The sequence below is a fragment of the Trichechus manatus genome, unplaced genomic scaffold, assembly GCF_000243295.1.
Source record: "Trichechus manatus latirostris isolate Lorelei unplaced genomic scaffold, TriManLat1.0 scaffold00147, whole genome shotgun sequence".
Lineage (NCBI taxonomy): Eukaryota > Metazoa > Chordata > Mammalia > Sirenia > Trichechidae > Trichechus > Trichechus manatus.
In genome coordinates, this window is record NW_004444083.1 from 1,968,889 (window position 1) to 1,992,350 (window position 23,462).

At 39.6% G+C, this 23,462-nt stretch overlaps 1 protein-coding gene across 1 annotated transcript in view; it reads left to right on the forward strand.

Moving 5' to 3' along the window:
- SPHKAP (SPHK1 interactor, AKAP domain containing) overlaps nt 1–23,462 on the forward strand; it is a 166,741-nt gene that overhangs the window by 7,137 nt on the left and 136,142 nt on the right. The window contains exon 2 of the mRNA XM_004385841.2: nt 6,548–6,653. Within this exon, the coding sequence (XP_004385898.2) occupies nt 6,548–6,653 (106 nt within the window). The remainder of the gene's footprint in view (nt 1–6,547; nt 6,654–23,462) is intronic.

Genomic DNA, 23,462 nt, shown 5'->3' on the forward strand with positions numbered 1-23,462 from the left:
TGAGTGTTTTAACAGATGGACATGGTTGGGGACGCTATTGGGATACGCAAGAAAAGCGTCCATCATACTTCTTAAACTGGGATTGGCGTAAACTAAAGGAGAAAACACACAGTCTTTGTGTGTGTGTGTGTGTGTGTGTGTGTGTGTGTGTGTTGAAAGTATTTTGGAGAGGAGCAGTGGCCTGTTATGGATTAAATTGTGATTTATAAATGGTGACTCAATAATAGGGTAGAAATCAACCAGGACGTAGGAGGTGACTGAGAAGAGTGTTCCTAGAAAAATTAACATCATGTACAAAGTCCCAAGAGCAAGTGTGAATGCATATTCAATTCAATATGTGTTAGAAGAGTATTTCTTGAACTTTAACTGGCATATTGATCACCTGGGTTTATTGTTAAAATACAAATTCTGATTGAGCAGCTTTAGAGAGAAATCTTAGATTCTGGGTATCTGGCGATCTACTTCTGAAAATCAGCCAATGAAAACCCTATAGGTCACAATGGTCTGACCCGTAACCGATCACGGGGGTGGCACAGGCCTGGGTAGTGTTTCATTCTGTTGGGCAGGGGGTTGCCAGAGTCAGGGGGCAATTCAATGGCAGCTGACAACAACAACAACAAGCTCCCTGGTGATACCGATACTGCTCATCTGTGGCCAAACTTTGAGTAGCAAAGTGTTGGATGACTTAAAAGCTTTATGATTATCACTCCTTTTTCCAACTATTTAAATTCAACCACAGGGAATTCTTCTAAGTATTCCAAAACCAAACCTATTGCTGTAGAGTCGATTCTGATTCATAGAGACCCTGTAGGACACAGTAGAACTGGGCCCATAGGGCTTCCAAGGAGCAGCTGGTGGATTCAAACTGCCAACATTTTGGTTAGCTCTTAACCTCTGCACCATTAGCTATTTGAAATTTCCTATAGTGTGATATCCAATTAGTCATACCGAAATTCTTCATCATTTCCCATCGACCCCATTTTCCTTATTTCTTCACAATGAATTTATGATTCTAGGCTCTTCCTTGGAGCCCTGGTGGCACAGTGGTTAAGAGTTCAGTTGCTAATCAAAAGGTTGGCAGTTCGAATCCACCAGCCATTCCTTGGAAACCCTGTGGGGCAGTTCTACTCTCTCCTATAGAGTCGCTATCAGTCGGAATTGACTTGACAGCAAAACGGGTAGACTCTTCCTCTATCATTGCTGTTGATATTTAAGGTCATCATTTTTAGAGTGATGGTTATTCTTTGATGATACGAGTTAAAAAAAAATAACAGAAAGTACAAAACAACAAGCTCAATGATTTGGAAATGAAAAGTTTGCCACAGTGGTTATGCTGTCTTTTTATCTTACTATCCTGCTTGAAAAACTTCTACATGAGACTAGTCTGTCTGCTTTTGCTATAAAATCTATGCCATTTTATCTAAATATGAAACTGGACTTTCATACCTTTTTCAAATGCTTCTTCAAGAACTCTGTTCTGTCAAATTTCTTAAGACTAAATCTTGACTGTACCATCAAACAATGGAAAAGACTTACATTGACAAATCAAATATATCCAAATCAATTGGCAAACAACAACAACACACATATGTATAGATATTCGTTAAGCCTCCAATGGTATAGTGTTAAGAAAGAAGCCTGTAGAATCAGATTGCCTTCATTCAAATACTGTTTCAGCCACTTTCTAGCAGTATCATTGTATACAAGTGCTATTTAACTTTTCTAAGTCTCATTTTCCTTTCTTATAAATTGGCGATAAGAGTATATACTTCTTAGGGCTGTGAGTATTAAATCTTTTGCATGTAAAGCTAAGTTTCACACAAAGACTAGCGTATAGTAATCTCCCAAATAAAGTTACTGTTTATAAAAAGTGTGCACTAGTGATCAACTGATTTTTGTGGATGGGTTACTGCCAGAGATGAAAAAGAGGAGCCCAGACACCATGACCATGCATTCCTTGCTTCATTACAAGTGACGTCTGAAAACATTGGTGGGTTTTATCATATGTGTCCTAATAAGATCATTTCAAAACATAATGGGCTTAATTTAAAAGGTGCGTTTGGAATTTAATCATGTCCTCTGGATCTGAAGAAATCTGGATTCTTTGCTACATGGGAAATATAACAAAGTGGTTTGGGGCATGGGCTGAAAATCAGACCTGTTTTTGCGTGTACACTATTCTGTATTTCACATATTTGTTGCTTAATCATTGGAAAGTTGCTTAAACCTCTAATACTCGGTTTCTTCATCTATAAAGTGGGGTGGAGGTAGTAATACTGCCCACCTCATCTGGTTATTGGGAGAACTAAAATATAGATTCCATGCTAGGCACATAGTAGGTGTTTGGTAATGTTCATTATTAATATAGGTCTCTACTCTTTTAGAAAGGAGCCCTGGGGGCACAATGGTTAAGTGCTTGGCTGCTAACCAAAAGGTCGATGGTTCAAACCCACCAGCAGCTCTGCGGGAGAAAAGACCTGGGCGATCTTCTCCCATAAAGTTAACAGCCTAGGAAACCCTATAGGTCAGTTCTATTCTGTTACATGGGTCGCTATAAGTCAGAATCGATTCAGTGGCACCAGTAACAACAACAACACTCTTTCAGAACTTCATAAAAGAACCGGAGGTAAAAAATGGCTGCATTTTCTAGGATAGTTACATGCAGCGTCAACTTGTGTCAGGGTTTATGAAACAATGAGAGAGTAAGTTTTAGAGTAAGTTTTAAATGTACAGCAGACCTAGGTTCAAAGTCCAGCTCTGCTCCTTACTCGCTGTGGACAGAGCCGGAGAAAAATGTGGAACAAAATTCTAACTCACAATAAAAGACCAGACTTACTGGCCTGACAGAGACTGGAGAAACCCCAGAGTATGACCCCCGGACAACCTTTTAGCTTAGTCACTCCGGAGGTTTACCTTTTAGTCAAAGATTAGACAGACCCACAGGATAAAACAGACTAAAGGGGCACACTAGCCCAGGGGCAAGGACTAGAAGGCAGGAGGGGACATGAAAGCTGGTAATAGGGAACCTAAGGTCAAGAAGGGAGAAGGGAGAGTACTGACATGTCATGGGGTTGTTAATCAAAGTCATAAAACAATATATATAGTATTTAATGAGAAGCTAGTTTGTTCTGTAAACCTTCATCTAAAGTACAATTTAAAAAATAATAATAAAGAAAGAAAGAAATCAAATGACATATTGCATTGGGCAAATCTGCTACAGAAGACCTCTTTAAAAACTGTTAAAAAACAAAGAGTCACTTTGAGGAATAAGGTGCGCTTGGCCCAAGCCATGGTGTTTTCAATCGCCTTATATGCATGCAAAAGCTGGACAATGAATAAAGAAGACCGAAGAAGAATCGATGCCTTTGAATTATGGTGTTGGCGAAGAATATTGAATATACCATGGACTTCCAGAAGGACAAACAAATCTGTCTTGGAAGGACTACAGCTAGAATGCTCCTTAGAAACAAGAATGGCAAGACTTCATCTCACGTACTTTGCACATGTTATCAGGAGGGACCAGTCCCTGGAGAAGGACATCATGCTTGGTAAAGTAGAAGGTCAGCGAAAAAGAGGAAGACCATCAATGAGATGATTGACACAGGAGCTGCAACAATGGCCTTAAACATAGCAGCAATTGTGAGGATGATGCAGGACCAAGCAGTGTTTTGTTCTGTTGTACTTAGGGTCCGTATGAGTTGGAACAGAGTCAACAGCACCTAACAACAACAACATATGCTTTTGGATATTAGGTATCATTACATTGATTTATGATGTATTTCTAGAGACTTTTAATATGTATGCAGCGGAGTTGCATCACACTTGTCATTATGTAATGCACTTCTTTTAGCCCCACCATATGACTCAGTTCAAATCCACCAGGCACTCCTTGGAAACTCTATGGGGCAGTTCTATCCTCTCCTATAGGGTTGCTGTGAGTCGGAATCAACCTGATGGCAATGGGTTTGGTTTGGTTTATATGACTCTACTGCCTCAGTTAATTGTTAAAACAATAAATGTATACACACACACACAGACATAAACATAAACACATATATATGAATGCTATACAGGCTTAGCATTATAACAAATGGGATAAGCCCTGAAGAAAATGTACACTTGTCATTTCTTCCTTTTACTAGATGAGGTCAGAAATTCTTAAGCTTCTGTGTGCATAAAAAGTACTTCAGCAGATTTTTTACCTAAAGTCATATACAGTATGCTTTATGGGCAAATAAGGAACTTTCAAGGGTCATCTTTTACTTTTTTCTATTTTCAAATTGCCCCGAGTTTGGACCCAACCAACTCTGCCCAAGTTAGATGTGATTCCCCTCTAGAGTGGTCAGAGATTGTTGAGGTCGGTTTCTACTGTGTTTTATATCAGGAATGATGAGCCTGAAGTCTATCTCAGTCTTACTTCTCAGCCTCCCTAATTCCCAGTCCTCTGATCCCTAACCTTGCAAAAAGACTTGGAAGATGAACTAACACTGACCATGAGTTGTGGGATGGCCTGAATGGAAGAGATCTGCTAGCTCCTGAGTTGTGTAGAGGACACAGTAGCTGTAAGACACGTAGCCACGGAAACCCTATCACGTGTCTTTCTGAACTCCAGTGGACATTGACTGGCTTGTAGAAGGAGTAATGTATGAGTATATGAGTAATATATGATTTCCTTGACTCATGGGCCAAGTTCCTCCAGGTCAAGGGTAGCTCAGTCTAAGAGCTTGTCTTCCACATATAATCGATTTTGGAACCTGAGAGTGAAACATATTTTCACCTTTGGGTAAAGGTCAAACTGCCCCATGGCCAAGAATCCTGTGACACTAAGCAAGTATTTAGAGGAATGTCTGCAGTTGGGTTTGAGATGGAATCACAGTGAAATGGGAGCTTAAGAAATTATTGACCCCATATTGTGGGAAACCTGTAAAAGTGGATCTGAAAACACACACCTTCTCTGATATTTTGCAAGGAACTTCCAGAGTAAGGAGGAACCACAGACTCTGGTGCAAACATTTCATTTATACATGGAGAGACTGAGACCCGTAAGGCAAGATGGCTCACCCATGGCTAGGGAGTGATAGCCAAGATCTGGACCCAATTACTTTCTTTTCCTTTTTAAAATGCCTCTCCTCAGTCAATCAAAGATGAGACATTATACTTTCACTTAAATTAGGCTCCTCCTAGTATTCAGGGCTCTAATTACTCAGAAAATAATACATGAAAATTTAAAACAAAACAGATTTCTCTTGAATTATTCCATGCAATTTTTGCCTGAATCTATGATTTGTTATCTGGCACCATCAGTAGTCATAAAAAACAAAAGTCATTCCTAGTAATTAATAATGGAAATGCTAGCAGATGAGTCACACACTGTTTGACATATAGCTAAATGCAATGCAGTGAAAATGAACAGATTCAGAGCTTAAACAGGAGGGTTATGTTTTAATTCAAAATATGTTGTTTAGCTGATTGTGTATTTGGTGCTTCTTTTAAAAGAAAATTTGGGTGGAAAATTATATGCAGAGCTATTCATATTCCAAAAGGTATTTTAATGAGTTGTACGTCTACATAATCAACAACAATAACAAAAAAAAAAAAAATAGACGGTACAGTACAATATCAGTATATTTTTTAAATTCTAAATTAGTTTATTTTTGGAAGATAAGTACACAGAAATGTGTATTACAGAGGGCTTTTGTATTTAAATTGGGTTCAATCTTCAATCTCAAGTCTTATCATGAAAATCAATTTTGGTGATAATTTCTTATCATTTCTGGAGGCTATAGAAATAAATTTAAATATTTAAAAATATTTATATATACTTGTACATAGTCATAAGGGATCAGCTGCTAACCAAAAGGTCAGCAGTTCAAATCCACCAGCCACTCCTTGGAAACACTATGGGGCAGTTCTACTCTGTCCTGTAGGGTCGCTATGAGTCGGAATTGACCAGACAGCAAGGGGTTTGGTTTTGGTATATATCAAGCGCGTCAAGATTTGACAGAGATGAGAGGAAGGGTATACATCTAGAATTCTGGAGGCAGAAAGATTAAGGTACTTGGCTCCCATCGGTAGAGGGATGATCTGCATTTTCTAAAGTGAGTGCACTTCTCAGGGGACAGTTTTGCTCCTGATTAAGATTATGTTTTCCCCTCATTTTAAAGACTGAAATGAGTATTTTGTTATGTGTTGTATTGAACAAGCTGAATTAAAGGGGCACCTGAAAATACCTCATTTGGGGTTCAAAACTGCTGGCCTAAGACGCTAACATTGCTAGAAGGCAGACAGATGCGATTGTGTTCATTGAAGCAATCGGAAAGGCATTGGGTTGCAGTTTTATATGCACATAGGATAGTCCACAGTGGTTCCACAAATTACAAAAGTGAGTCCAACAAAGAAATGTCCGCATCAGCAGGCGGATTTGCAGTGTTGGATGCAACCTATAAAGATGAATTTTAATAAATTGCATCGTGTTTCAGTCTTGATTTCTGAATACAGAGGAGACTCACTGGAATGTGCTCTCTTTTGTGTTTTGGGGCACAAACAGCAACGTGGAGTCCCCCCCGATGTGTGACGGTTCGGAGCCGCAGCAGGGCAGCGGCGGCAGCAGCTCCAGGAGCAGCCTGGGTAGATCCATCACGGCGTGTAAGAAGGTAACGTTGCCTTATACAAGTTTCTTCTTGCAGGTGAACTGGAACACTAGTTTAGGTTGACCTTTCAAGCACTTTTTCTAAAGCGGAAACAAGAACAAACACAGACAGCAAAACAGTCCCATAATTTGCCTGCCCAGATAACCCTTGCTGATATTTTAAAAACATATAATAAGTGCAAATGATGACAAAACTGAAGCAGTTCGTAGAGGTGTAATGTAAAAAATTATAATCCTTCTTCCCAAACCACCTCAACCTCCACCTCCACCTCAACCTCCTCCCCAATCCCCCTCCCAAACTTAACCGTGGGCCTAATCAATGGTCTCCTTTTAGAAAGATTTTCACAGGTTTTCAATGATTCAGCTTACTATATTAAGTCCCTCTGTCTATATCTAAAAAAATATCATGTGACTCCTTTTGATATTTTCCTGAAGAGAAGGGTGTTCTTGGCTTATGGCATTAGGAGAAACAGAATTGCGTTTCCCAGAATGTAGAGTTGATAAACAAATCTTCCTTTAAGACACGTGCAGAAATTGCTATTTGAGCCACAGAAAATCATCTGATTTAACCGTGTCATTTTCCCAGCAAATCTAACTAAGATCCAAAAACATAAAGCAAAACACTTGAGATCTGAATTCCTAGCCTTATACTCTTGTCTCTATGTGATGCTGAATTTCAGAAGAGAATGTGTTTCTTCTCAGCCAAACTTAGAGGAAATCACACTGGAGTGTTTCATCTGGTGTAAAAAAATAGTTATACTGTAAAAAAAAAAAAAAAAAAAAAGGCTTTAGTCGTAAATCAAGACAAATTCTCTAAACATTGTATATATATAATTATCATATATACATCAATGGATTTGTTCATTACTGTACCCAGTTAAGCAGCTTTATTCTCTGTTTGGGTGACTTTTGTATAACTTCCTAGTTTTCAAGTACCAAATAAATTGACAAATATCTGCACCAGAGAATATGCATTTATTATACAAAAGTAGCATCAAACAGAATTTTACAAAGGTATTTGCATGCATACATTCAGCACCAAATGTAAAAATACACCTGTCTTATTAATTAAGGGCACTTACTATCACGTGCTGTCTAAGCTGTTACTGTTTTTGCTCTTATAAAACTCTTCTAGTCAATGCCATAAATGCCAGTTTCCAATGCAGAAAACTGAGCCACTGTAATTCAAAGTGGTTTTCAGTTACTTATAAAAGACTTAAAACTCCAGGTCTCCAACTCTAGATATATTCTATTCAACTCTGTAACTCCAGGTATAAAGTCATCAGCAGGCGCTGTCCATTTCATAAGGCTAAATGATTTTGAATTCGTTCTATTTTTTATAGTATGGATATTCCTAATGTTTAGAGCTAGTGTGGTATAGTATTTCAGAGGAGGATTGAAACCAGAATGCCTGCATTTCACCCTCAATTCTGTCACTTCCTAGTCATCTTATCTGTATGTTCAGTACTAAAGAGGGAAAAAGGACAAGGAACAGTTACTCTATATAAACCTGTATCTAAATAACAAGCCCATCCAGCTGAATCACTCTTCTTCATAGTCAATCAGCCTTCACTAAGAGTAACGTGGATAATTGAAATCTATTGGTAATTCCCCAAACTCATTTGGTAATAGCTTCATCTTCTTCCCATCAAACCTTCTTATCAGAACTGACAGATTGCTAAATTAACTAGTGAAAGAAATAAAGCAAGGGACCCGAAGATAATGCATAAGTTGGATAATCAGCCTCTGATAAATGGCGTATTGACTTAATTTCTTTCATGCATTTCATAGTAAATCTGTAATATTTCAGGAATCCTACCCAGGGGTAATTGCTTCAATTCCTCTCTGCTGTAGGGGAAAGATGATCATTGGAAGCCACAGTTGTGTAAAAGCAATAGCATCAGGAAAGTGATTTTGATGGATTATTTGAAGGAGGAAATTTATATCTCTACCTCTATATCTATGGCATTGAGGAACTGCCTTTCTCCAGAGCTAAGATGAGCCTTGGTGGTGCAGTGTTAACTGAAAGGTTGGCTGTTTGAATCCACAAACCCACCCAGCAGGCTCCCTGGGACAAATATCAGGCAATATGCTTCCTTAAAGATTACAGCCTAGAAAACCCTAGGGGGCAGTTTTACTCTGTCACTTGGGGTCGCTATGAGTAGAAATTGACAAAAGCATCTAACAACAACAAGATGACCACTCAGTCACGGTTTACACCTATTGTCCTGGCAATCGGTTAATAGCATCCCTTATTGCATTGGGCTAATCTGCTGCAAAAGACCTCTTTAAGGTGTTGAAAAACAAAGATGCCACTTTGAGGACGAAGGTATGCCTAACCCAAGCCATGATATTTTCATTCGCCTCATATGCACATGAAAGCTGGACAATGAATAAGCAAGACTGAAGAAGAATTGATGCCTTTGAATTATAGTGTTGGTGAAGAATATTGAATATACTATGGACTGCCGAAGAACGAACAAGTCCGTCTTGGAAGAAATACAGCCACAGTGCTCCCTGGAAGCAAGGATAGTGAGACTTTATCTCACTTACTCTGGACAGGTAATCAGGAGGGACCAGTCCCTGGAGAAGAACGTCATGCTTGATAAAGTAGAGAGTCGCTGAAAAAGAGGAAGACCCTCAATCACCTGGATTGACAAGTGGCTACAACAATGGGCTCAAACATAGCAACGATTGTGAGGATGGCACAGGACTGGGCAGTGTTTCGTTCTGTTATACACAGGGTTGCTATGAGTTGGAACCAACTCAATGGCACCTAACTACAAAAATTGCTTTCAAAAGGAGCCCTGTTGGCACAATGGTTAAGTGCTCAGCTGCTAACTGAAAAGGTTGGAGGTTCAAACTCATCAGCCACTCCATGGGAGAAAAATGTGGCAGTCTGCTTAGATAAAGATTTACAGCCTTGGAAACCCTATGGGGGCAGTTCTACTCCCTCCTATAGGGTTGCTATGAGTCAGAATTGACTCAAAGGCAATGGGTTTGGTTTTGGTTTTATTCCTCTCATAAGTGCCATGGTTTGCAAAATAAATTATATAGTAATTCTACCACTAGCTTTGGAATTATCCCTTCTCTCCCTTCTCCCATTCTTCTAAGAACTAGGGAAGTCATCAGATAAATTCACACTGAGTTGATAGTGATCGTGCATAGTTTAAGAATACAATCTGCTTTCCGTTACTACTTCTACCCCCTTGCCTTAACTGACATTGATAATTGATCTTACTGAACCTGAACATGACCTCAGACTTCCATTTATCATAGAACTCTAAGCAGAGACTACTAATCCATCAAAGATGGAATGTGAGATAGCCTATATATCATCCCTAATTTAATGAGCACCCAGTCCTATGGGCAGTTTTAATGTGTGCAATTTGATTCTCCAGAATCATACATTTAAAACGAGGGAATTCCAAAATAGTAAAAGAAACATGGGAGAGAAAGGGTAGCTGGTGGGCAGGAGGCACTAAAGTTACTCCCCTGGGATCCCTCGAATTATATCTCTCTCGAATAGACATTGAATTGAATCTCTGGACTGGTTCTTCTTATAAGACAGATATAATCACCCTTGTTAAACTGAATAGTAGGAATTTTTCCATTAAGTGAGCCAAATAATTGTATCAGTTATCCTTCCAAATCTATTAAACAGTAAGTTGAAGGTCTTTATATTTCTTTATAATAAGTCAAAAATCTTTTATTTCTAGGGAGGCAATGAGATGTGGTGTAACAAACCTAGACATGGGATTCAATGACATGAGTGAGACACCAGGTTTCTCTTCTTACTATGTGATCTTAGGTCAGTTATGAAAGATCTTTAGCTCGAGTTCCTTAGGGTCGATGTGATGTTTGCATATGATAAGGTTTGTGGAAGCCTTTGGCATAGTAGCTGCTCAATAAATGCTGTTATTAGCTGCCTTCGAGTCAGCTCCAACTCACGGGGACCCTGTGTGCAACAGAACAAAATGTTACCCATTTCTGCACCATCTTCACAATCAGTGTATACTTGATTCCATTGTTTCGGCCGCTGTGTATTTTGAGTGCTTTCCAACCTATGGGGCTCACCTTCCAGCACTATATTGGCCAGCATTCAGTTGTGGTCCGTAGAGTTTTCACTGACTAATTTTCAAAAGTAAATTGCTAGGCTTTTCTTCTTAGTCTGTCTTAGTCTGAAATTTGAAATACTTGTGGCATAGCTTCCAGTATCATAGCAACACACAAGTCACCACAGTATGATAGGTGGTGGCAATAAACATTATACTCACTTTTCACTTATCAACATGGTTAGGTTCCAAAGACCAGGTTGTTATGTGAAAATCAGCGCTACGTGAAAATGGAGGATGACCACATCAGATCACAAAATGGAGGATGATTACATCAGTACGTAACTGCCAGATCACATCATTACATAACTGCCAAACCACTGAGAATCATGGCCCAGCCAAACTGACACAGAACTTTAACCATCACAGACTGCGTTACTCTTGTCTCACATCTTGGCGCTCGTTACTGCCAGACATACGTCGTTAATGCACAAAATAGTCAAGTAGTAGATTTTTTACTATGGTTGTAGTTGTGAAATGTCAGAAAACTAGATAGTCGATAAGCGAGGAGTAAGTGTATTGGCTTCCAAATCATTGATCTTCACACCAGGGCAAAACTTAAGTAGAATCAAAAAAATGATCTGAATATAGCATGTGATGCACCCTCGTTAGATTGAATGTATTAGATTTTTCTTTTAGTTTGAGAGCATTACATTCAATGTCGTATTTCCACAATAGCTGGACGTTTTCATCCATGCTCTGTTTCCACAGACGGAAGATTTGCTGTTTGGAATGTAGTGGAAAAAAGCTCTGAATAGGATTCCTGTGAGGAAAGAATTGTTGGAGAAAAATCAACACTCCAGATCTCCTTCTCTTGTTATGTCCTGTTAATTAAGTCTGCCTTAAACTTGCACTTATTAAAGGCAGTAGACTGAAAACACTTTGATTCCCAGAGGCAGAATTTGATCTTAATATGACATCTGGGCAGCTCTTCGAAGTTTCAAGAGCGATCTTTGCCATGACGAGGCCCCTTTAAACTGATTTAAATTTGCTGTGAACAGTGGTACAGGCCTATCTGAAGGATGATGGAATAGATATTCCTTGATGTTTCATCTTCCTCTGTAAAATACACTTGCATCTAAATTCATATCTTTTGGATGACACGTAATTAACTACAGCAATTCAATTAATGTGTGCAGGCACAAGCATAGAAATTGGGAGGTCTTTTCAGAATCTGCCCCATACGTCTAAAGACATTTTTTATTAGTCAGAATTGCATTGCTCCTGGCCAAAAGCCCCAGCAATCCTTCCAGGGAGCTAAGAAATACATTCACTGTGTTTAAAAAAGCTAGGTATCCCATTTGAAATATAGTTACAGTAGTCTGTATTCGTAGAAGCTGTTACCCTAAGAGAAGGAAGAACTTTAAAAATAAACAAGATAGGTAGGTAGGTAGGTAGGTAGATAGATAAGTAGGTAGGTAGATAGTAAAAAATCTTAAAAATATACGTGATTTAGCTATATTCAGCTTTCTATAGAAGGAAGACACTAGGCCTTTCCTCCCTGGAGTATAAACCATTCTCAGCTCTATAGATCCCTCCTTTGTTGAAGCATCTTGACAATAGTCTTAAGGCCTAGCTTTGGATGCCAGAAAATGGTCTATCCAGTTGTTGTCAGGTCTCAAGAGTTCTGTTTTATCGCCATTCTCAAAAAGTAAGTAGAGCATTGAAGAAACAGGGAGACTTTTATGGAAAGAAGTTGAGAACTGCCTTATTAAAAGTGATACATGAGGAAAGCTCCTCCGGAAGTTCGAAAAAGAATTCCTTATTGCAAAGGAGACTGGACTCTGGGATGCCAGGAGGGGTTCAGAGTCCAGACTTGGTGTGTGGGAGGTGGGAGAAGAGATGTAGGCCTGAGGAGAGGCAGTGGGAAGAGAGAAGAGCAAACCCCAGTGAGACACATTTTGTTCTTTGTTGTCGTTGTTGTTTACTGGTGTAGTTTAATGAAAGTTTACATTTCAAGTTAGTCTCTTATACAACAATTTATACATACATTGTTATGTGATCCTAATTGCCCTCCCTACGCTGTGACAGCACACTCCTCCTTTCCACCCCTGATTTCCCCGTGTCCATTCAACCAGCTCCTAACCCTCTCTGCTTTCTCATCTCATTTCCGGATAGGAGCTGCCCATTTAGTCTATGTATCTACTTGAGCTAAGAAGCACACTCTTCACGAGTATCATTTTATGTCCCACAGTCCAGTCTAATCTTTGTCTGAAGAGTTGGCCTCAGGAATGGTTTTAGTTCTGGGTTGACAGAGAGTCCAGGGGCCATGCTTTCCGGGTTTCCTCCAGTCTCAGTCAGACCATGAAGTCTGGTCTTTTTACTAGAATTTGAGTTCTGCACCCCACCTTTCTCCTGCTCCATCAGGGACTCTCTGTTGTGTTCCCCGTCAGGGCGGTCATTGGTGGTAGCCGGGCACCATCTAGTTCTTCTGGAATGAGACACATTTTGAATTAAAGATCACTAGAACTCTATTAAAGATGACTAGGAGCCCTGGTGGCATAGTGGGTAAGAGCTTGCTGCTAACCAAGAGGTTGGCAGTTTGAATTCACCAGTTGCTCCTTGGAAACCCTATGGGACAGTTCCACTCTGTCCTATAGGGTAGCTGTGAGTTGGAATCGATTTGACAGCAACTGGTTTGGTATTTTTTTTTAGGACTCTATTGCTTGTTGTATAGGGTCACTATGAGTTGGAATCAACTTGACAGCAATGGGTTTGGTTTATGGTTTGTTGTTAGCTGCTGTCAAGTTGGTTCCCAACTCATGGATCCCATGCACAATAGAAGGAAATGCCGGCATCTCCCGAGCCATCTCCGTGATCTGTTATGGATTGGACCGTTGTGATCCATAGAATTTTCACTGACTGATTTTCAGAAGTAGATCACCAGGCCTTTCTTCCTCATCTGTCTTAGTCTGGATGCTCCACTGAAACCTGTTCAACATCATAGCAACACGCAAGCCTCCACTGACAGAGAGGTGGTGGCTGTGCACGAGGTACAATGGCTGGGAATTGAACCAGGATCTCCTGCAGAATTCTATCACTGAACCACCACTGCCCTCAGGACTCTGAAGCAATGAAGGCTAAACAGAAGAAATAACTCTGACTATTTAGGCCAAGACATCCAGGAGTGGAGGTGCCATTAAGGATGTTGTGAGGAGGAGTGGGAGGCGAGCAAGAAAAGAAAGTCATGAATTCAGATTTAGCCCAGACCAAAAAACCAAGTCAAACCCGAGGCTGTCGAGCCAATTCCCATTCATAGCAACCCTATAGGACAGAGTAGAACTGCCCCATAGGGTTTCCAAGGAGCGGCTGGTGGATTCAAACTGCCGACCTTTTGGCTAGCAGCCAAATGCCTAACCACAGCATCACCAGGGCTCCAGATTTAGCCTGGTTGTGTCTGAAAAGCCAGATACAAAATTCCCTCTAGGGGCATTTTCACTGACCACCTAAGGAAACTTCTGGATGCCGTGAACCATATGGACATCTAGAATGCCTCAGGGTTGCACCGAGGACAGATGCAGATAATGAAGGCCTCTGACAGAACTTATTTCCTCCACTCTTGGTCAAAATAGGTCAAGATGCTGAATGTTTCTCCGGCCTGTAAGGCAGCCTGGTCCACACGGGCACAGAGAGGTGGGGCTGCATGTGCCTCCTGGAGAGCTCACCCTTTGGAAAATGCCAGGTTGCTAATCCTCTGTGAGAAACTAGGGAGCCCTGGGGGCTCAATGGTTAAGCGCTAGGCTGCAAACCAAAAGGTCGCCAGTTTGAACCCACCAGCTGCTTCTGGAGAGAAAAATGTGGCAGTCTGCTTCCGTAAAGATTATAGGCTAGGAAACCCTATGGTGCAGGTCTGTTCTGTCCTGTAGGGTTGCTGTGAATCCAAATGGACTCAGTGAATACGGGTTTGATTTTTTTGATTTGATGTAGGAAACATTGCTTACAACTGTCAGTTATGGCTTAATTCATAATATGAATATGATTCAGCTTCTTATTCCAGGAGTCAGTAAGTTTGATGACCTCTTTTCAAGACTCAGCTCTGCCTCTCTTTGCCTCCAACAATTGCTATACAGTGTTCAAGCTTCTAGTATGCTAGCCTGATTCTATTCTCTGCAGCTCAGTTCCTTGAGTGTCCTTTTTTCTATGTGTGAAGAACTCCTGAAAGGATCTGGCACTGCCTTTTCTTTTTCCCCCTGAAAAAGTAGGACTCTGAAAAACCAAAATAGCTTAGAACATTTTGTAGAATTGATGCTGCACTATTGGAACCAGGCAAGTGATCTTTTTTTTCTTCTTTGAATTTTTAATTATTACCCAAGTCTTCCTTATATTATGTATTAAATATCTCCATGCAAAAATGAAAGGGGTCTAAATTTTTTTTTTTTGATCTAATCTGGCATCCAAACGTCTCCTTTCTATCTTCAAGTGTTGAAAGACTGGCAATCCTGGTCCCCATCACTGGCCCTGGGGCCTTCTCTTTTTCGTTTTAGTTGTCCATCTAAGAAACTCTTTCAGCTTTGTAGTCTTGAGTAGGCATCGTGATCCCCCACCAGTCAAAGAGCATTTGCCTTTCCTGTATCCTGCCAGGCTTGTCCCTCTGATTAACATGCCCACTTTTCAGTTCTGCCAGTGTCAGACTAGGAAGGAAGGATATGGCTCAGATGAATTTGAACGGTCCTCTAAAGGAGTCCTCTGGCACATGAATCCCCAGGAATGAACCCTTCATTTTTGTGCTTGCATTTATGAGGCTCATCTCTGCCTTTTGTGAAGGAGACCCACCCTGAAAGACCCATTTCAGGACTCACATGCTCCAGGATGGGGGGCACCCAAGAAGCAGATGTAACTCAAAACCAACCCCATTGCCGTTGAGTGAATTCTGTCTCGTAGATGTACTCCTTAGTAAACTATATGTTTATCTGTTTACGTGCAGAGTAATAAAACGACATCTTAAAAGGCAGCTGTACCCTGTAGATTCTTTCTAAGAAGAGAAGGGTCTAGGAAAGGGGGATTGGCCACTTTCTTATAATTTTCAAAAGGCTGAAAACATGCACAATATTCAGATGATACATGGCCATTAAATTGACTGTCCCCTTGTCCAAAGGAGCTCTGAGGGTGCAGTGATTAAGAGTCTGGCTGCTAACCAAAAGGTTGTCGGTTTGAATCCACCAGCCACTTCACGGGAGAAAGATGTGGCCAGTCTGCTTTTATAAAGATTTCAGCCTTGGAAATTCTATGAGGCTGTTCTACTCTGTCCTTTAGGGTCGTTATGAGTTGAAATTGACTCGATGGCAATGGGTTTGGTTTTTCTTTTTCACCTTGTTCAATGGCAAATCCTATACTGCCTAAACTCGGCATGCCTACACAGACAGACACAGACACAGACACAGACACAGACACACACACAGACACAGACACACACACACACACACACCATCTGAAATTAACAGTAGAATGGTAGGTCTTAAAGCACATCACATATTTTCCTACATGTGTGTTTCTTACATTTTATTTCTCTTAACATTAAAAATATCACAACCCCTTTACGGACGACGTAAATATGATGGCATTATACTGCCTCTAAATAGCAATTAAGTTGTAATTAATCAGCTATCCTGTATTTATATGTCCACTTGATTCTACTTAAACCATTGCTGACTACTCATAAATATTACATTTACATTTTCTGAGTGTATCTGTTTTTGTAACTTGTATTTTAAGCTTGAGACTCAAATCAGCACTTTGGTGTGGAAAAAGCTCTGATCAACTTTAACAGCATTCTTCAGTTAGCTAACATCTCTGTGATACAGCAGAAGTAGACAGGTGTGACTAGGTACATCTTTATGAGTCCCTACGAATTCCCAAGCTCTGAAGTGTCCTCTGTGCTTTTCCATCATTCTTATAACTATTGGCTTCCAGTCCTCAGACTTGAGATAATATAAATAATCAGATCGTCAATCATATGTCCGACAATTAGAGATATGACCCAGTATCAAGTTTTACTAATAATTTCTAAGATAAAAATAATTGCATGACAAAGGAGAAGCAAGGAGATGTCTCAGACTGCTAATGAAAGCCCCCTAGTTTCCTTCTTGCCACATAAGAATTCACTCGGGCCTGTTGTTGTTAGGCGCCATCGAGTGGGTTCTGACTCGTAGCGACCCTATGCACCACGGAACGAAACACTGCCCGGTCCTGCACCATGCTCACAATCATTGTTATGCTTGAGCCCATTGTTGCAGCCAATGTGTCAATCCATCTTGTTGAGGGTCTTCCTCTTTTTCACTGACCCTCTGCTTTACCAAGCATGATGTCCTTCTCCAGGGACTGATCCCTCCTGATAACATGTCCAAAGTAAGACGTAGTCTCACTATCCTTGCTTCTAAGGAGCATTCTGGTTGTACTTCTTCCAAGACACACCTGTTTGTTCTTTTGGCAGTCCATGGTATATTCAATATTCTTTGCCAACACCACAATTCAAAGGCATTAATTCATCTTTGATCTTCCTTACTCCTTGTCCAGCTTTCACATGCATATAAAGTGATTGAAAATGCCATGGCTTGGGTCAGGCGCACCTTAGTCTTCAAGGTGACATCTTTGCTTTTCAACACCTTAAAGAGGTCTTTTGCAGCAGATTTGCCCAATGCAATGCATCCTTTGATCTCTTGACTGCTGCTTCCATGGGTATTGATTGTGGATCCAAGTAAAATGAAATCCTTGAGGACTTCAAGATTTCCTGTTTATCGTGATGTTGTTTATTGGTCCAGTTGTGAGGATTTTTGTTTTCTCTGTGTTGAGGTGTAATCCATACTGAAGGCTGTAGTCTTTGATCTTCATCAATATGTACTTCAATTCCTCTTTACTTTCAGCAAGCAAGGTTGTGTCATCTGCATAACGCAGGTTGTTAATGCATCTTCCTCCAATCTTGATGCCCCATTCTAAAACCAAACAATAATTTAGCTAAAATAGTAAAGAATGTCTGTCTTGAACCTTGTGCTCTTTTAAGATGTATCTATATGGGATTATATTGACAATAGCAATTCGAAAGATTAGATAAGAAACTTAGGAGACAGTGAGTTTATGTTAATGGAGGAGGAACAACTCAGAAAAGGAGGGTGAGAATGATTGCACAACTGGAAGAAAGGGATCAATGTCATTGAATTGTACAAGGAGAAATTGTTGAATTGATGTATGTTTTGTTGTGTATATTCTCAACAACAATAATAAAATTTAGAAAACCAAATAATTTAAAAAAAAGATTGATTCACATCCGACCAAACAGAAAATCATATTATAGAAGATATCCTGATTATTCATAGGACATATTCTGCAATATGATTTCCTATAAATTTTATTCTGTAAAAGGTCATCAGAGATTATTCATATTTTGGAAAATAGTCTCTCCTTTTGTCAAAATAGGCTAAATACACAAGAACTCAGGCAGCCAGCCAGCATGTAAAATCATCATTAAAAGGAAAATGTTATCTTAACATTTAATTAAACCTTCTGAGAAACTGAGATTAAACCATTGAGTTTCCTATGACATTTTTCTTTCTCCCACACAATAATTTTACTTCCAGTTTGCATTATTGATTCTTCTCAAGAGTCCAATGTGCTTTAGATAGACATTGCACAGTTTCCCTGTAAAACAGTAGAAAGGTATTATGTCCCAGAGTGGAAAACTAAAGAGTATGAATTCAAAAAAAAGTTTGCTGAGGCATGAGATAAACCAACATGAAATTAAGTGAGTAAAATGACACAAAATCTGCTGACTTCTAGTCCCCTGTATGTGTGTGTAATACTCTTTTAAACTATTACAAAAATTTAAGTTATCAATTAAATATTAATTAATCTAGAGACTAAACATTCCAAAATTATAATAAAACAATTATGTGGAATCTTAGAATGCTTCAAGACATTAAAGAATATCTGGCCCAGCTCAGCAGCAGATTTCTTTTCAATGAAGGATCAAAAGTTCTTGGAAATAAAAAGGTCTTTTTGCTGTTCCTCAAATACACTACGCACACCATGCTTTTGACGTTTGTTTTTGCTGATGACCTCTACCTGGGATGCTCTTTCCTCACATGGGTCAGTGTCACCCTCAGAGAGGCCTTCCCAGACACATGTTCCAAAATAGAACTCCTTTGTTTTTATCCCTTCATCTGACTTTATTTTTCTGCACAGTAGTTTTCACTATCTGACATATACTGTTTATTTGATTACGGCTTGTTCTTCCCAACAGAATGAAAACAGAGACTATGTTGTTGTTTTTCTCACCACTGGTTTCCCAGTTATACAAACAGAGCCTGGAAAACAGCAGGTGCTCAACCATTCATTATTGAATGAATAAATGAGTGAAAGTAAACTTAATATAGATGGCATTATCCTTTTCTTAGAAATGGCAGCTCAAAGTTAGAGTCAAATATAGAGTTTAATTTAATACTTTTGAATAGGGGTTGAGCCAGTATGGAACACAAATTAACATCTTAATTTTAAAAGTATCTTAAAACAAAAAGGAAAATAGCCACAATGAAATATTGCCACACACCTATTAGAATGACTGAAATAAATGAAAAAGCAAAAACTGACAACACCAAATGCTAGTGAGAGTGTGGAGCAACTGGAACTCCCATATATTGCTGGTGAGAACGCAAAATGGTAAATCCACTTTAGAAGAAAATATAGGAGTTTCCTATAAAGTTACTGTATCTCACTTTTACGTATTTACCCAAGCAAAAGAAAAACTTAAATTCCAACAGAAACCTGTAGATGAATGTTTATAGCAGCTTTTTTCATAATTAGTTAACATTGGAAGTAGTCCAATGTCCTTCAACTGATGAACGGATTAAAAAAAAAAAAAAAAAATCTGTAGTACATCCATGCAGTGGAATACTGCTTGTCAATATTAGAAAACAAACTACGAAGAAACACAACAATATAGATGAATCTCAAACGCGTTATTCTAAGTGAAAGAAGCCAGTTATGGAAGTCTGCATACTATAACATTGCATATACCTGACCTTCTGGAAAAAGACGAATATTAGGGATAGAAGTCATATCAGTGGCTAGCAGAGACTAGGACTGGGAAATTGGTTAGTTTCAAAGGAGTTGGAGGGAATTTTTCTGGATGATGGAGCTGTTCTACATCTTGATTGGGATGGTGGCTATACAACTGTAGGTGTTTTTCAAAACTGATAAAAGTATATACTAAAAATAGATAATTTGGCAACATGATATTTCTATAAAGAAAATGTTACCTGCAGGAGAGATGTCATTATTATCATGCAGAGCAAACTGACGATGACTTGAGTAGCTACACAAGAGTTCTTCCCCTGCCTTCATTCCAGTCCCCTCTCTGTCATCTTTACCACTCACTATGTCCATCTAATCGCCCCACTCACATTTCACAGCATCTTTTTGTATAACAAAAATTTAATGGAGTTTGCTAGAAAGAATCTAGACCAGGAAGAGGAGCCTCAGGACTCTTCACTGAGTGATGCTCCTGGCTATTCTAGTGGGCTTCTATTGCTCCTCTTATTTTGTACGTCTTTCATTTTCTTCCCTCATCTCTAGTCCATATGCATGAAAATTACATTTAAAAGGATGATTCCTTTGGATAGTTCTTCCCAGTCTTTTTCACAACTCAACATGTATTAAAAAATAATAATGATATATGTTTGGAATCTTTAAGTAAACAGATGACCAGTGATGCTTGCTCTGGTATAGCCATCCCAAGCTCTGTCCAGCCTCCAGGCAACTGAGGGCATCAATGTCTCAGTGTCTCAGCACATCTTAATTTCTCTGAGTCTCACCTGCTTAGGGAAAGAGTAAAGCTCTGCTTTTGAAGTGGAGTGAATTCCTTGTTTTAATGATAATATGCATTTAATCTTAAGCGGCATTTAGTCATTAATCATAGTGTGTACATTAAACAAAGATTCATTTTGTGGGTGAAATTCCCCTCTCTTAAAAGTTTCCAGGCTGCTTCCCACCTTTATGTTTACACTTCTCAGAAAGTGAAATGTGATAATGTTTTGATTGTATAGGACAGGAAAATGGGAGTCTTGCTCAGTATTAAAATTCTTTATTACCTTTTCACAGAGTCTTTGGGAGACACAAAAGCCTTGCAGAAATATAAAATATCATTGTGTCCATAGATTTAACTTGTAACCTTTCTTCATATTGAATAAATCACATGATAAACACTTCCAAATGTTCTTTCTGAAACACAACCACTGGGGAAGAAAATTGCAGCAAAATCTATACGGAATCAAATGCAAGAGAGTTCTGGTGCCAAACAGCAAACAATCGCTCAGTACCAACTGTCAGCCCAGAGATAAACGTGGGAGAGAAACTGAGTAAGGTACTCGTACACGCGTATTACCTAGTGGGAAGGAAGACACGTGCACACACATCCCAAAATATGAGGGAGAAAAAAATTAATGTTTTCATTGCCTCAATTTCACAAGAGGACAGAAATATTTGCTATGATATTTGAGGGCTCAGTCTTAGTTAGATTTTGAAGGTTGGAGAGGTACATTGATGAAAAGAAGGTCAGGGGGCAGTCCAGGCAGGTAGAGTGAAATGAGAAAAGCAAGTACATCGTAAGGAATAATACAGGGACTATTTATTAAAACAGGTGGAATAGAGCTGAGTGTATGCTCAAGGGAATGGGAAACAAAGCCTGGAAAGCATCTATATTGGGCAGAGAGCAATATGTTAAATATCAGAGTTCAATAAATAGTTATTAATGCAATACATGAATGATTTGCAAGACTGAACTGAATAAGTATCTGTCTTAAATGGGAGGCTGCAATTTGGCAATAAGCCCATAAGATTTTGGGCTGTTCGATGGTAAATATTGTCTTTTGTCTTTGTATCCCAGGGACTAGCTTAGTTTCTGATGACTAGTCATTCCTCACTAAAGCTTGTTGGGTCAGTTAATCAATTGAGGTTAAGGTCTTGGAAGAGAATTATGTAACATCAGTAATAATAATAATAATAATCCCATTGCCATTCAGTTGATTCTGACTCGTGGTGACCCCATGTGTTACAAGGTAGAACTGTGGTCGGTAGGCTTTTCTTGGCTGTAATCCTTAAGAAAGCAGATCATCAGGGCTTTCTTCTGTGGCACATTTGTGTCACCCAGAAACCTAGTAATAATAGCTAACTAATAGTTGTGAACACCTACAATAATCAGAAATTGTGCATATTCATTCTTTCTAACATACAAAAAAATCCTTCATGGTGAGTTGAAAGAACATCCTCGTTTTATAGATGGGGAAACTGAGTCTCAAAGAAGTTCAGTGACTTGCCTTAGGCTGCACAGTCAATTAAGGGAAAAGTTGGAATTTGAAAGCAGCTATGTCTTCAAGACTTATGTTCTTTCCTTTATTCTGGTTTCAGTGAGCTAGGTGGATTCAAGGGGAAGCGGTAAAGGGACTAGAGAGAAGAGAGAGATAGACAAAACAATTGTTAGGGACCCTATGGTTGCCCAGCCTTCCCTAATTTCCCTTCTCAAGCATCTTCATCCCCAACTCTGTTATTCTCTATTACTGTGCCACGTTGAATTTCTTCATAATATCTACCACAGTTTGTAATTAAATGTGTATTTTAATGCTCCTTTATGTACTGTGTGGCTCCCATGCCAGATTTTAAGCTCCATGAATGTGGAGACCGTTTGTATTATCGTCATTATATTACCTGGGGACTAGCTCTTAGAACGGAGCACTGCAATCATACAACATTTGTGACTGTTAAGTGAATGAAAGAAAAAAGTTTAACTTTGGAGAGCAGAATATAAGACTAATAATAGACAAAGCAGGTGTTTCTGAGCGGCGTAACTGGTTAAGTGCTGGGCTGCTGACCGAAAGGTTGGCAGTTTGAGTCCACCCACAGACACCTGGGAAGAAAGGCCTGGTGATCTACTTCCAAAAAAATTAGCCATTGAAACCCTATGGAGCACAGTTTGCCTCTGACATGTGTGAGGTTGCCACTAGTCAGAACAGACTCTACAGCAACTGGTTTTTAATAGACAAAGAGTTGTTGTAGGTGGCACAGAAGTTTCAAGCTGGGGTAATTGGGTTCTGCCTTTAACTGCAAACAGGGAGTCAGGTTTCTTTTAGGGGCAAGAATTAGGGAGGGAGGGAGTTTGTATAACTAACAGTCAGAGATGTGAAAGCCAAGCTCTAGAGAAAGGTCAGAGCTGAAGCTAAGATCTGTGAGTCATCTCTGGAGGTGGCAATTAATGCCCTGAGAGTTGATGAGCACTCCAGGGAAGATGACTGAGGGAGGGAAAAGAGCATCGCACGGAGCATAGAACTCCAGGAAATACTCATATGAAGAGTGTCGGGAGAAAGGAAACTTAGTTAAAAGGAGACCTGTCCTCCCACCTCCCTCAATACCTCCAGGCAACTCAAATTCATCTTTCAACAATCTGGCCAAGAGGAGGGACCCTGGTGGCCCGGTGGTTAAGAGCTTGGCTGCTAACCGAAAGGTCGGCAGTTCGAATCCACCAGCCAATCCTTGACAAACCCTATGGGGCAGTTCTGCTCTGTCCTATAGGGTCTCTTTGAGTCAGTTTTCAGGCCAAGAGGAACTTCCTCTGGAAGTCTCTTTCCACCCTTTCTCCCCTAGGTAGAACAGAGCACTCCATCCTTTGTGATACTCGGATGTGGGTTGCCTGTTTTGTGTTTTTTTTTTTTTTTTTT